Source organism: Branchiostoma belcheri, unplaced genomic scaffold (assembly GCF_001625305.1).
Source record: "Branchiostoma belcheri isolate BF01 breed outbred unplaced genomic scaffold, Haploidv18h27 scaffold89, whole genome shotgun sequence".
Classification (NCBI taxonomy): domain Eukaryota; kingdom Metazoa; phylum Chordata; class Leptocardii; order Amphioxiformes; family Branchiostomatidae; genus Branchiostoma; species Branchiostoma belcheri.
In genome coordinates, this window is record NW_017804564.1 from 561,840 (window position 1) to 574,540 (window position 12,701).

General features: G+C 39.8%; 1 protein-coding gene across 1 annotated transcript in view; it reads right to left on the reverse strand.

Annotated features, from left to right (window-relative positions):
• The window catches only part of LOC109487470 (multiple epidermal growth factor-like domains protein 6), a 120,256-nt gene that overhangs the window by 15,284 nt on the left and 92,271 nt on the right, over positions 1–12,701 (reverse strand). Inside the window, exons 8-19 of the mRNA XM_019791459.1 lie at positions 9,467–9,592; positions 7,458–7,580; positions 5,941–6,078; positions 5,316–5,438; positions 4,679–4,801; positions 3,936–4,067; positions 3,335–3,466; positions 2,839–2,967; positions 2,249–2,377; positions 1,671–1,805; positions 1,150–1,284; positions 637–762 (exon numbers count right to left, since the gene is read on the reverse strand). Coding sequence (XP_019647018.1) covers positions 637–762; positions 1,150–1,284; positions 1,671–1,805; positions 2,249–2,377; positions 2,839–2,967; positions 3,335–3,466; positions 3,936–4,067; positions 4,679–4,801; positions 5,316–5,438; positions 5,941–6,078; positions 7,458–7,580; positions 9,467–9,592 — 1,551 coding nt within the window. The remainder of the gene's footprint in view (positions 1–636; positions 763–1,149; positions 1,285–1,670; positions 1,806–2,248; positions 2,378–2,838; positions 2,968–3,334; positions 3,467–3,935; positions 4,068–4,678; positions 4,802–5,315; positions 5,439–5,940; positions 6,079–7,457; positions 7,581–9,466; positions 9,593–12,701) is intronic.

A 12,701-nucleotide genomic window follows, 5' to 3' on the forward strand; every position in this document is an offset into this window, starting at 1 on the left:
ATACTCTCAGGTCTCATTAAGGGCGGCCAGGTGTGGCACTCATGGAAAACAGACTCAAAGGGGGTACAGAGATACAAATCTGTAGAACTTATAAAAAATACTTAGCAAGGTATCAGTTTGACCAAGTTTCTCCACCCTTCTCTGTTATCCTAGTCACTGACGAAAGTAGTGGATACTACTAGTATATACTTGAAACGTTTGACAGTTTTCAAACCTATCTAGTTGCTTGATAAACAATCTTTTTGTGTATCTGGGTGTCTAACTTTTGTCCACATTTCTCAGTTTGTTTTCTGTTCTGACTTCTTATTGCTTTTGTCCATTCTCTGATATCTGTCCAACTTTTCCATTGCCTTACCCCTCTTTCTTCCAGCTTATAGCATAATGATTTTGGCTAGTCCCAATGACCATTGATACGTAGCCATATCACTGTAGTTTTTGTTTCTTTAATGTGGTTAGATGGTATCACTGAAGTTTTCATTTCTTTACTATGGCTTAGAGGTCTTCATTTGGACCTATGTTTTGCTTGACACTGTTCTGTACTTGATCATTTGAGATGCAGTATGCGATACCTAAAATCTTCCAGGTTACCATCTGAATTGTAGTGAAGGAATGTACTCTGTGTAGCCCTGTACTTACTCTCTGTGCACTGAGGTCCCATCTTGCCAGCCTTACAGATACAGTCTCCTGTAGTTTTGTCACAGTCACCGATCCCACAGTCACAGTTATACACACAGTTGGGCCCATATCTTCCCTTGGAACAGGCTAGGGAAAAGAAAATAACCATTAATGAATATCAGCAATTTTACAACATTTGTTCAGTTTTGGGCACTTTAACTATACATAACATGCACTATGAGTTTGGTTTGCTTTAATTATGTTGAAGTGCATGCCATTTCACTCTTTGAGTCAGACATATCGCATATTCTCTCATTATGCAGTATTTCTTTTCCATTTTTTACAACTTCTTGCACACAGTAGGATACATGCACAACTAGAATTTTGTTGAAGTACTACAATAATGAATCAGGAACAATTTTTTTAGAAACAGATAAATTCAACCAACACCAGTATACAGTATATAATTCTTATAAGTTTAAGGAAAATTGATCATAAAACTATATAGCATTGTAATTCATAATTTTTCCTCACGTTTGTCGCAGTCCTGCCCATAGAATCCTGCAGGACACTGTCTTTGGCAGTTCCCGTCCTCGTGGTTACACTCTGTTCCCTCTGGACACTGGCACTTCTGTTTACAGCCTTCACCATAGAAACCTGTGTCACATTCTGGGTTTGGCAATAAACAACAATCAAATAACAGTCAAAAACAATAAATCATTGAAAACATTCACTTACATTGGTCTTGCAACTAGACACATACATTGTCATGCCACAAGTTGTAGACTTTTCCATTTACATTGATTAAAAGGAGATCTCTCCCAAACAAAAAGAGTGACAAACAGTTCTGTAAAATTGTATGAGAAAGCCCCAGCTGAGTTGTCCAAATTGATTTGTTACTACATAAATTCAAATAAGGATTGTCTGGCTAATGTTGGACCTTTGCCATGTATAAGTAACAACGGCTTTATGGTAGTTGTTGAGCCCTGGTTGTAGTATTATATGCTAACTGATCAACCAACTCCATAAAATGAAATGAACGTTGCAGGACTCACTGTTTTCACATCTGGTGCCGACGTAGCCCGGTCTGCAGAGGCACGTCCCTAGCCTGGGTTCGCAGGCCGTGGCGTGGTCACGCACACAGTCACACTCCTCAGAACACCCGTACCCATAGGAGAACACTGGACAGCCTAAACAACAGTAAGTTTTCTTTAATTATAACATGTTAACATCAATTTGTCTACTCAACTCAATATACATGTACTAATATGTCTAAGATTGCCTAAATGAGTTACATTTGGTGGTACACATGTAAATGATGCTGTTGGGATATTTGGTTGGTTTGGTTTTTCCTCTAAGGCCCACAATCATGATAATGATCATTCTGGCATACTCATTTTCAACTAAGCGAAGTAAGAAAAGTCGTGTCAAGCTAGTGCCTTTCCCAAGGGCACAAGTTTGGTGACTTGGCAGGATTCAAACCTGGGACCTCTTGGCTCTGAGACGAATGTTCTGCCATCACACCACGACCCCACCATATTTCTAGCTCATAACAAATATTTAACAGCCTATCTAACTAACAGAATAAACCCACTAACAGTTTCTGAGAGTACAATTAAAGAACGTTACTTACTTAGATGGCAGAACTTCCCGTACAGGCCAGGCTCACACAGACAGTGGCCGAACACGCGGTGGCATCTGCCGTTGTTGGCACAGTTACACTTCTTGTCACACCTTTGGCCATAGAAGCCGGCAGGACAGCCTGGGAGAAACATGGGGAATGGCTGTTAAACTACTGTAACAAGACTTGAGGTTTTCTACACAATTCTTTAAAAGCCAAAATCATTCCTAATTCTGTCTCCAAAGTTTCAATTTTATCTTATGGGTAATAGGTGCAAGCCAATCAGATGCTTGGAAATTCACCTGGTGGTAAATATAACTTGAGAAGCAGACTTATCCTAGACAATCATTGAGAAATATTGACATGATATGAAAGCCATCTTAAATGATTCTGGATTTACGAACATTATACTGGTGATAAGGCATAGGGTAGTAGGAGTGCAAACTGTAGTTGTAGGCATCCTTCCATCTCGAGCGATGGGGGCTGGGAGCTAGAGGTTACGAGCACACTACGCTATGCCTTACACAATAGACACATCACAGAAAAGGCATAGGGGGTATGTAAAATTTAAAGCAAAAGACAATAAAAATGATATTTCCTACCATCCTCACAGTTGACTCCCTTCACCCCAGGTGGACAGCTACAGGAGCCGTCCTCAGGGTTACATGTTCCTCCATTCTGACAGGCACACGCACTCTTACAGTTCATCCCATAGAAACCAGCATCACAGGCTGTTAAAAAACAAAAAGATTAGTTACTTACATAGTAGGAAAAATAGATATCTTAATGCAATTTCAAGATCCTTCAGTGTATCACCTGGGTGCCATCCTCCATAATCCATTGTAGCTAGCGACAATAGGAGGCCAGCAGTAACTATGGAGGATGGCACCCAGGCTGCTGAGGCTCCACGGAACAGTACAGTGCTGACTCTTAAATGCCGCAAAAGGCCAGTATGTGCCGGCTTATCTTAAAAGTCGCTACACATGTACTACCACAAATTCACAATATTAGCTTTGTCTATTCCTGTGGTTTGGCAGCATATTTTTCAAAATGTCATTAAGATTAAGTCAGTGTACGTTGGCCCTACAAAATACTTACTCTCGTTGCAGACGAGCCCGGTACGTCCTGCGGGGCAGTCACAGCCGTCCTGTTCCACGTTACACACACCTCCAAACAGGCAGGACTCACATGTCAGCGTACACAGGTTACCAAACGTGCCACGGTCACATTCTGGAGGGCAAGTATCACACTTCATGATACTGCACATGATATTCTTTCATCTTGCACTGTAAATTTCTTAATAAAAATATGATGATAATATACATTATATGCATGTGTGTTGTCACCTCCCTCAATGCCAATGAACAACTTGCAACATGTACTAGATAAACAAAGGTATGGTGCATACACTCTCCATCACATTGTAGACATACATGTATATGTAACATACAGTAGTAATGTAGTCAAAAACAGTTAATATTCAAGCAACAGAACTGGATACATGTATGACTGGATATAAAATCATATCCAGTTGCCTGAGTAACTGAATTTTTGGTTATCTTATTACCTGGATGTCCAACCTTCACCGATGTAATGTAGCACTTGTTCCTTCTATTATCTAACCCAGTGCATTTGGCCCATGTAGGGCATGAATATACAATAAAGTTCACTGTCATTGTCATGACAAGTGAGTACCCACGTTGTCTGATCGGGACACCAATGAGCGCGTCATATCCGTTATTCTCGTCCGGGTACGGGAACGGAACGGGCTTGGACGGAGCGATCTTGATGATGGGCAGTAAGGGCACCTCGGTTGGCAGGTAGGGGTTGGCTAAAACACGCAAACAAAATAAACTTCGCAATCAACAAAAGATATTAACAAGCATTGGGGTGCTAAAAATATTGTACGTTGAAGTAAAAAACATTATTTTACGAAATAATGCTGTAACATATAATAAATTTGAAAACTAAACAGTCCTCGATTGGCAGATAGGGGTTGGCTAAAACACGCAAACAAAACTTTGCAATCAACAAAAAGACAACAAGCATTGGCGAGCAACATAATATTATACAAGTAAAAGCATGATGCTCAATCATCAATTCAATCAACTAAAAGATAACAAGGATAGGAGTGCTAAATTACAGATAAAAAGCATACTTTTACAAAATAACGCTGTAACATACATTAATTTGTATGATAGCTTTAAAAAGTAAACAGTCACATAATTTTGGATGAGACATGCATTAAGCAAAACCTCCAGAATATGCAGAAAGAACAACAGTTGCATCAACATACAGCAATTCAACAGCAACGAAAGTGGAATGAAGGCAAAGATTTTAAGGCTTCAAATTAACCTTTTCCCTACTGTCTATGTTGACAACTCAAGTCCCTCAAGTGGTCAACATAGAAAGGTTTGACTGTACTTAAAACGTTGCACTCACCGAGACATGTGACTTTGTCAAAGTCCAAGATGAAACCTCCCTGGCACTCGCACTCGAAACTTCCCTCCGTGTTCCGACAGGTATGGTCGCACCCTCCATTGTTTGCTGAGCACTCATCAATATCTGTGGGCATAAAAAGAAAATGCATAGAAATAATGTCATAATAGCACTACTTTCAGATTTTTTAATGCGAAAAAATTACATTACAAAAATTGGTGTTTTTTTAAATTTTTAACTATCTAAGTTTTTCACCCTGAGTGCATGGTACCATGATTATGTGTTTCTTACTGTAACTGTAGACTACAAAAATCTTTTAAGCATGAATTTCAAACACCACAAAATCTCCTTTTCTGACCTACCACCACAAGCTAAGTCAAACAACTGCAAAGTATTTTGGACGCAAAGTATGAAATATTTTGGCTGATGACTGCCAGGGATGGAGGAATTTTGTGGACTGTCAGACAGATTCCTGCTACGGGACTAAGTAAGCGAATGAGTGATTTCGAACGACAAATAAAATGAATTTCCAACAGTGAAAACCTCCCATTCCCGTCTGCGGCAAAATAAACCACTGTGAAAGTAAATACTCTAAGACTTACAGTAAATATTTTGAACAAAATGTGAGAGGGGACCTTACCTTCACATTCGCATCCGTCCTTCCTGATGCGGAAGCCTGAGTGACAGGAGCAGGAGTAGCCACCGGGATTGTTGTTACACATCTGCTGACAGCACGAGCTCCCGTCACTACACTCATCAGCATCTAAGGAAAACAATCTCATTAACATTGAAGACATACATTGAAGCCTTTCCAATACATTCAGTTCTGGTTGCTATCATTCATGTATTCATCTAATTTAGTAAAAGCATATTACTAAACTTTAAGATTGAATTTGACATCACTTCCTACATGTACTTGATCCATTGATCATTTTGATCCTTCTTGTTTAATGTAAACTATATGACACCCATTGTATCAACAGCAAACTGGACTGGCCTAGGCTATATGTTGAGTAGCTCATGTCAGCAAAATGCAGTGTTTCTTTTTATGTTTTAAAACAAGAAAGGGACAGTTAATCAATTTAATATTAGTTTCAAATAAAGTTGAAGAAAATGTACAGACATCTTTATACCGTTTGAAAAACTCATTTATCGTATTTTATACGAAGGATGCTTTTGACCAAGAGTGCTTTTGATCAATAGTGCATACAACTCCTCAATTTTTTCATTTTGTCAGAGAAAAAAGATAATTTTCTAAAACTTACCGATGCATGTCTTGTTGTCTATGTCCAGCCTGTACCCATCCTTACACTCACACACAGGCCCGCTGGACGTGTGTCTACAGATGTCTGAACAGCGACCGTTGTTGGGAACACACGAGTCTATAATCTCCATCTCTATCCCTGTAAACAGTCAACAGAGAGACACATTGTGTAATTCAAACTTTAAAGTAAAGTTGCCTTTTGACAACATTTGCAGCAAATTATGGCTTTTGCTCTCTTACATGTATCTACAATGTATTTGTTTATTACTCAATTTCATTTTTTTCCATTTTCTTTCTAGGATGAAAAGTCAACAATTCGTAGACTACATGTGTCTCAATCCCTGTAAATAAACAACAAAATTAATGTTAAATTCAAATTTTTCAAATTAAAGTGATGTTTGCTTTTGACACCAATTTTGTGACAAAGAATGGTTTTGCTCTCTTGCTTCTCAATTCTTCTACTGTAACACAAATTAAAGTATCTTTATTTCATTCATACCTTTCATCCTTGAAGAGACTTCACTTAAAAGCCAATTACATTTTTCAAATTCCAAGTGTCTTTTCCAATTCAATGTGACCAGTGTCAGAAGGCTTTTCCTCAATCCAAATATGTTTGACTCTAACAAAAGTTCTTCAGTGTGCTTTTCAAAGATGTAATTCCATATCTCATTCCACAGAAGAAGCCATGTTTAAGGTCAGGGTTTTTGGTAAGCACTGGCATCTTGAAGTTCAAATACTCATTTAATATCCTAGACTCTTGACAAATTAGGTGCTCATGATGGCATTCTATGAGATTGTGAAAGAAAACCTCTGGTTTGCCTCAAGTTTTCAATCACTGATTAGTGGTAACGAACTTAGCGAAACCTAAGACCTTCCAAATTCCTCTGTACTTCGTCCATCAACAAGTCTTTAGGGCAAAACAAGGATGTGTGTCTGAACTGAGCATTCCAGCTCCAGGGTTGGAGGGATAGAGTTAGGGACATGTCAGTAGTGTTTATATGGACAGGGTGGCTGTCCTGACACAGGGTACAGTGTGTTAGGATTCTGTTCCATGGCTTCATGTAAACTGTATACTGATGGTACAGAGTGACTTTGTATTGCCATAGACTAGTTCCACTGTACTAGACAGAAGATTGGAATGATCTATTTCGTGTATTACGTAATGTTGAACCTGGATGTCTAACCTTCATCAATGATTGAATTGATGGCTACTTACACTTAAAAGACCTTTAATTAAGAAATGTTGTCAATTGGCTTACCAAAGGGTGGTTTACACTGATTGAGTTATACAGATACAGTCAATCCTGTACACGTGACCACCTCTGTATAAGGACCACTTGGCCAATGACTACTTTTTGGTCTTCCTTTAGACAATTTTTCCCTTTGACAAAATCCTGTCTAAACCAACCACTTGTTCAATAGACCAGACTTTATTGGTTCCCTGAATGGTCTTCTTGTGCAGTTCTGACTGTAGCATGTACAAAAGGCAAACATGAAACTCTGTGGAGAAATACTGACTGTAGCACTGTTTCCCATCGGTGCCCTTCTGGAAGCCGGGGCTGCACTTGCAGACAAACGAGCCGGGAACGTTCTCGCACCCCTGGGCACAGCCTCCATTGTTCAGCGCACACTCATCAATATCTGCAAATAACAAAAACAAAGTTTCCAAATATCTAAAGGAAGCTTGCTATTGTAAATGTCGACATGTACATGTACATTGTAAAACAGAAGAAGGCCATTTGGCTATATTTCGGATCCCTTTGCATGCTGGCAAGAGAAAAGAACTGTGGGTAATGCGGAGGGCAAATCCGCAAATGAAAACAACAAAAAGACATTAGAACAATAAAGTCTACCTTAGTTTCCAAGGGAAACTCTTGGAAACAACAGGTAAGACATCAAAAGTAAGTTCATATTCCAGATCCCATTGCTTTCTGGGAATAACAGGGAACTCTGGGTAATGTGGAGGCAAGCCAGTTATAATTAATGGCAAAATAGACTCATTGACAAGTGAAGATGAAAATAGACATGTTTCTCTCCCCCCCCATTACCCATAATTCATTATCAGGAATATGGCCTACGACCTTCACAGGTTGAAATGTAGCGCTTAAAACAATGTGACCTTGAATTTCACGAAACGACCTTCGAAATCGGAAGTGACTGATGTTATCTGAAACATTCTGTCACGACGTTGTACATAGTCTTAGTGGCACGCTCCGATCGTGTATCCAAATTAAACAGTCCTGTGGGGGCAACGCTTCAATCTGCTGAAAAACACTTCCGAAAGTCTTCACACACTTGTTTTCTCATCACTGATTTTTCATCACTTCGGCTTCTTCATTTGCTTTTTCAAGATTCGACGAAAACAAACAGAAGCAAGAAACCACTTTGTCTTCACACTTCAGAAACAGGAAAGATAATAAAGACTTTCCTAGATAAACTGAAGCAAGAAAAGGAAAATAAATAAACAGTCTGTCATGAAGGCTAAGGATGGGGAGAGTTGGTCTCAGGGGAGAAATTTGATTCAGTTTTTTACACTGTGTTTGACGGGTCCATACAAATAACCTGTCCAATTTGTAACATGAGAATCCACCTGCTGTTAGGGATGACAAGAGACAAAAATGTCCTGGAAAAACTTTTAAAAAGTCCCAAATTTTGGAAACAGAGTTTGATTTCTTAGCAAGGGGAATGAAAAAATGGATATCAGATTCCATGTATCTCCAACCTGTAAAAGCATCCACCTCTACATAAGGACCACCTGGCCAATGTGACCAATTTTTGTAGCCTGGGTGCCATCCTCTGTAGTTTTCACCCGCTCCCCAATGTCGTTGGGCACCACGTAGGTAGTGTCAAAAACTACAGAGGATGGCACCCACTTTTGGTGGTCCCTTAGATAGTTTTCGCCATAGACCCAAGCATCAAGAATCCGGTCTACAGTGACCACCTGTCCACACAGACGAGATTTTATTGGTCCCAAGAGTTTTCTTGCCAAAGACAGTTTCTATCTATACCAGCAGCCCAACTAAGTTCTGTCAAATAATTCCTAGTCTTTACGTTGGCACCCGTTATGTTTTACCCAGCTCCACTTCCAATTTACAAATTCAAGGACAACAGGGAACTTCCGGCAATAATGAACTTGTCTTTACTTTGGCAGGGTTTTTGGTAGAAAGCCAGCCTGCAATATACTCCCTGATACTATAACTAAGGAGTGAAATATTGTTTTTGATCTGTAAAAGCAAACACAAGTCAGGTTTTAAAACATAGTCTAAGTGGTCTTTCACTAAAGTTTCAGGCAGTTTTCTAATTATATCATATCGACCCAAATATTATGATTTCTTTTGTCAAATAATTCCCAGTCTTTACTTGTACATTCAATTTGTCACCCCTTACAAGGTGGCACCAACGCTACTGAACTATTCTTTACTTTGGCAGGATTTCTGGTGGCAAGCCAGCCTTTTAATATAGAAAGAACAGAGAAAAATATTGTTTTTGAGCCCTGTAAAAGCAAACACGAGTCCTTGACGCCTCACCTTGGCAGGTTTTGCGGTCGGGAGCCAGCCTGTATCCGGGGTAACAACGACACTCTGTCCGGCCGCTGTAGGGGACACACTGGTGCATACAGCCTCCGTTCCTCCCATCCTTACACGGGTCTGCCACTGTAGGAGACAAATAGAACATTTAATTCAATTATCAGTTATGAATTTGTTGATCGCCAGAGGGTTCGTTGCCGAATTTCAAAATTGCTTTGGTGTGTGAGTTTGTGTTTATGTGTACACGTGTGTGCACGTGAGTACATATGTGTGTGTGTGTGTGTATGTATGTGTGTGTGTGGTGTGTGTGTGTGTGCACGTGCGTGTATGTATGTGTGTGTGTCAATGTGTGTGTGTGCGTGCGTGTGCGTGTACGCAGGCGCCCATGCGTGCATGTGTGTGTGCATGTGTGTGTGTGTGCGTGCGTGTGTGCATGTATGTGTGCACGTGCTTGTGTGTGCACACGTTCATGTGCTGACCTTTTATTTATCATATAGGATGGGGTTCGGTGACCTGCAGACATCCCAAAAAATCGTGCACAGCTAAAGAAAATTTATCTTCCCTCGAAGCTGTAAAATTTTTAACAGGCGATTCCGAGAAGCAGGTAATTAACCTTGCCTGGCCCATCATGCACCACCAGTAGCTTTGGTCATGACCTTCACAAAATGGAACCAGGTGGAGCTGATTTGGGGCGGAGAATAATGGACAGACTGGAGCCAAGATCTGGTCTCTCTTGCTCTTGACCCTGAATCTGAGAGATGCTACCCTGCTGTGTATAAGATGTATGATCACTTCTTTAACACTCCCCTTTGTGTTGAGAATTTATAAGAATCTTATGGACAGTCCAAAGATTTAACTACTAACAAATGTCTTGTCCCTTCTGTCCTTGCCCTTGAGTCTGAGTTCTTAAGTAGTATGATCACTTCTCATAAGACTCCCCTTCTTGTTGTGTAGAGTGTGTAAAGAAGTTTTATGGACAATGACTTACTGCTACGCTAGGAGACATTCTGAGAGGTGGATAATACAAAACTCTGTCACTCTATTGAAAACTCCACTGAAAATTTAATCATACTTCTACTCAAATGTGCCTTACTGAAACTTTAAGTACTACTAGATTATTTCCAACTCAGATTACTTTAAAAATCTAACCTGAACTTGAGAAAAAACTGCGTAGCCCTCCTTTTCCCTCATACTGCGAAAGCAAAATGGATTCACTGTGTAATAGATGAACTGATTGAAAACAGAGGGGAAATGGTATGGGTGGAGTCAACATCTTGTCACTCTTGCCCTTGACTCTTAAAGATGCTGCCCTGCTGAGTATTTAAGGTGTCTCTCGCTGGTTTAAGACTCCTTAAACTTAAGAGCAGCAATCTGACTTTCTTTGACGAGTTTAACAAGTGTTCTCAGTGGGACATTTTAGAGAGTAAACACCTACACACTATTCACTATGCTCAGCCTATTTGAAACAAAGACAACTTTTGAAACAGACCTTACAGAGGGCCTGCATGGGGGAGTAGGGATTACGACTTAAGCAAAATTTTACGAATTACGTTTAAGTCTCAGAGCTGATTGTGACTTAATGCTTTGTGGCTGATGCACTATTACGAATTACGTTGATTTTTTTGGGAGGCTGCCTACGGATTATGAAGACTAAAAAGGCCTGATTTTGCCTAACGAAAAAGGGCATGCAGCCCCTGTATACAGTTTGTTGGGTGTCTCTTGATTGACTATTAATTGTTGGATCAAACTTCAGACCTGAACAAGGCAGGCTAGTTCAAACATAGACCGGGTAACAGACATTTGGACAGCTGTCTCCTTTCATCCAAGCTCTGCTGATTGAATAGAAACGGTTGTGGCGGACAAGAGCTGAACAAGGCTGGCTCTCAGACTAAATATACAGCTCAAACATAAATAGGCAGACATTGAACAAGTTGGATACAGCTGTTATAGTTCACCCAAGGTGTGTTGATGGACTACTAAGAGTTGACACTACACAGTGGTTTGTGTCTGGATGAAAAGATCATCTAATGCGGGGCAGACGCCGGTCTTGTTCAAGGCAGCTGCAGTCCACAGTTTTCAATTACCGCGCGTTGACAGTTGGTGTGTACTGTAAGATGGCTGGTTACCTTTGTGTTCTCTTGGCCTAGGAAAAAACTGTTTTAAACTGTTTTCTGTTTCCCTGACCCTAGAAAAAAACTGCCGAGCCTAGCCTTTTTTGTGTGGACCCCTGCAAAGGACACAAATTTTTCGAGATGGTCGACCTTTTCTAGCTCCATGATCTGACACCTGAGTGATGAAACATTGTACAATCAGTTTTCCAACATTGACATTGGAACTACATGTATGAGTATCCTCTTGCAAGCTTTGTTAAACTGTAAGGTATACGTTGAATTACTATATAGAGATCCAGCCAAAGTCTAAAAAAAAAAAGAAAAGAAATTTAAGATAATCCCTACATACCGACCCTAATTTTTTCAGGACTGGAACAGGAAACACAACATTTTTTTCCTATGCCTAACCACGTGTTGACAGTTGTAAGATGCCTGATTGCCTTGCGTGTTCACTACTGACAGGTTAGAGTGCCCTGCTGAAGATCATGGGAAGCAGGAAGTACAAAAGGTGGACAGATGTGTGATCTAATGTCTGGGTGGCGGAGACCTTACATGACCTGCCACAGCTCGTAAACTCTAGTCTAGTACAACGTAGTGTAATTTGATATTTGAATATCTCTGGTAGAAGTACACGTTCTGCACATAAGTTTGACACTCCATATTGCCGCATAGAACGGTACAAAAAATCGCCCATTCCCTACATTGTTGAGCTGTTAAACGCTAGTTAAATGCAGTTCTTCCCTGCTTTTACTTAAGTAGGGCATTGAGTGACTGAGTTTGGCTAGCATTGACCTTTACCTCTACTTGTGTTAAAAGGCATTATTATAGCTCTTTACCGAATTTGTGTCATTATCTTGTAAATTATGTAATTTTTAACCATTAGTGTTGTTTAACGTCAATTTTATGAACTGTAAAAACAACTCAATTCAGACTGTCGTCTGCTAGTTGTTTGAATAAAGATTGATTGATTGATTGATTGATGACTATAACATTCAATTAGTAGAGAATGTTACTTAATTTGCATGCTAGATCAATGGTCATATTGAATTTGAGAAAGTTTTATTTAAGGGCACTGCCTTATATGATAAACTTAAGGTATAATTCATTGTGGTTATTATCTTTTT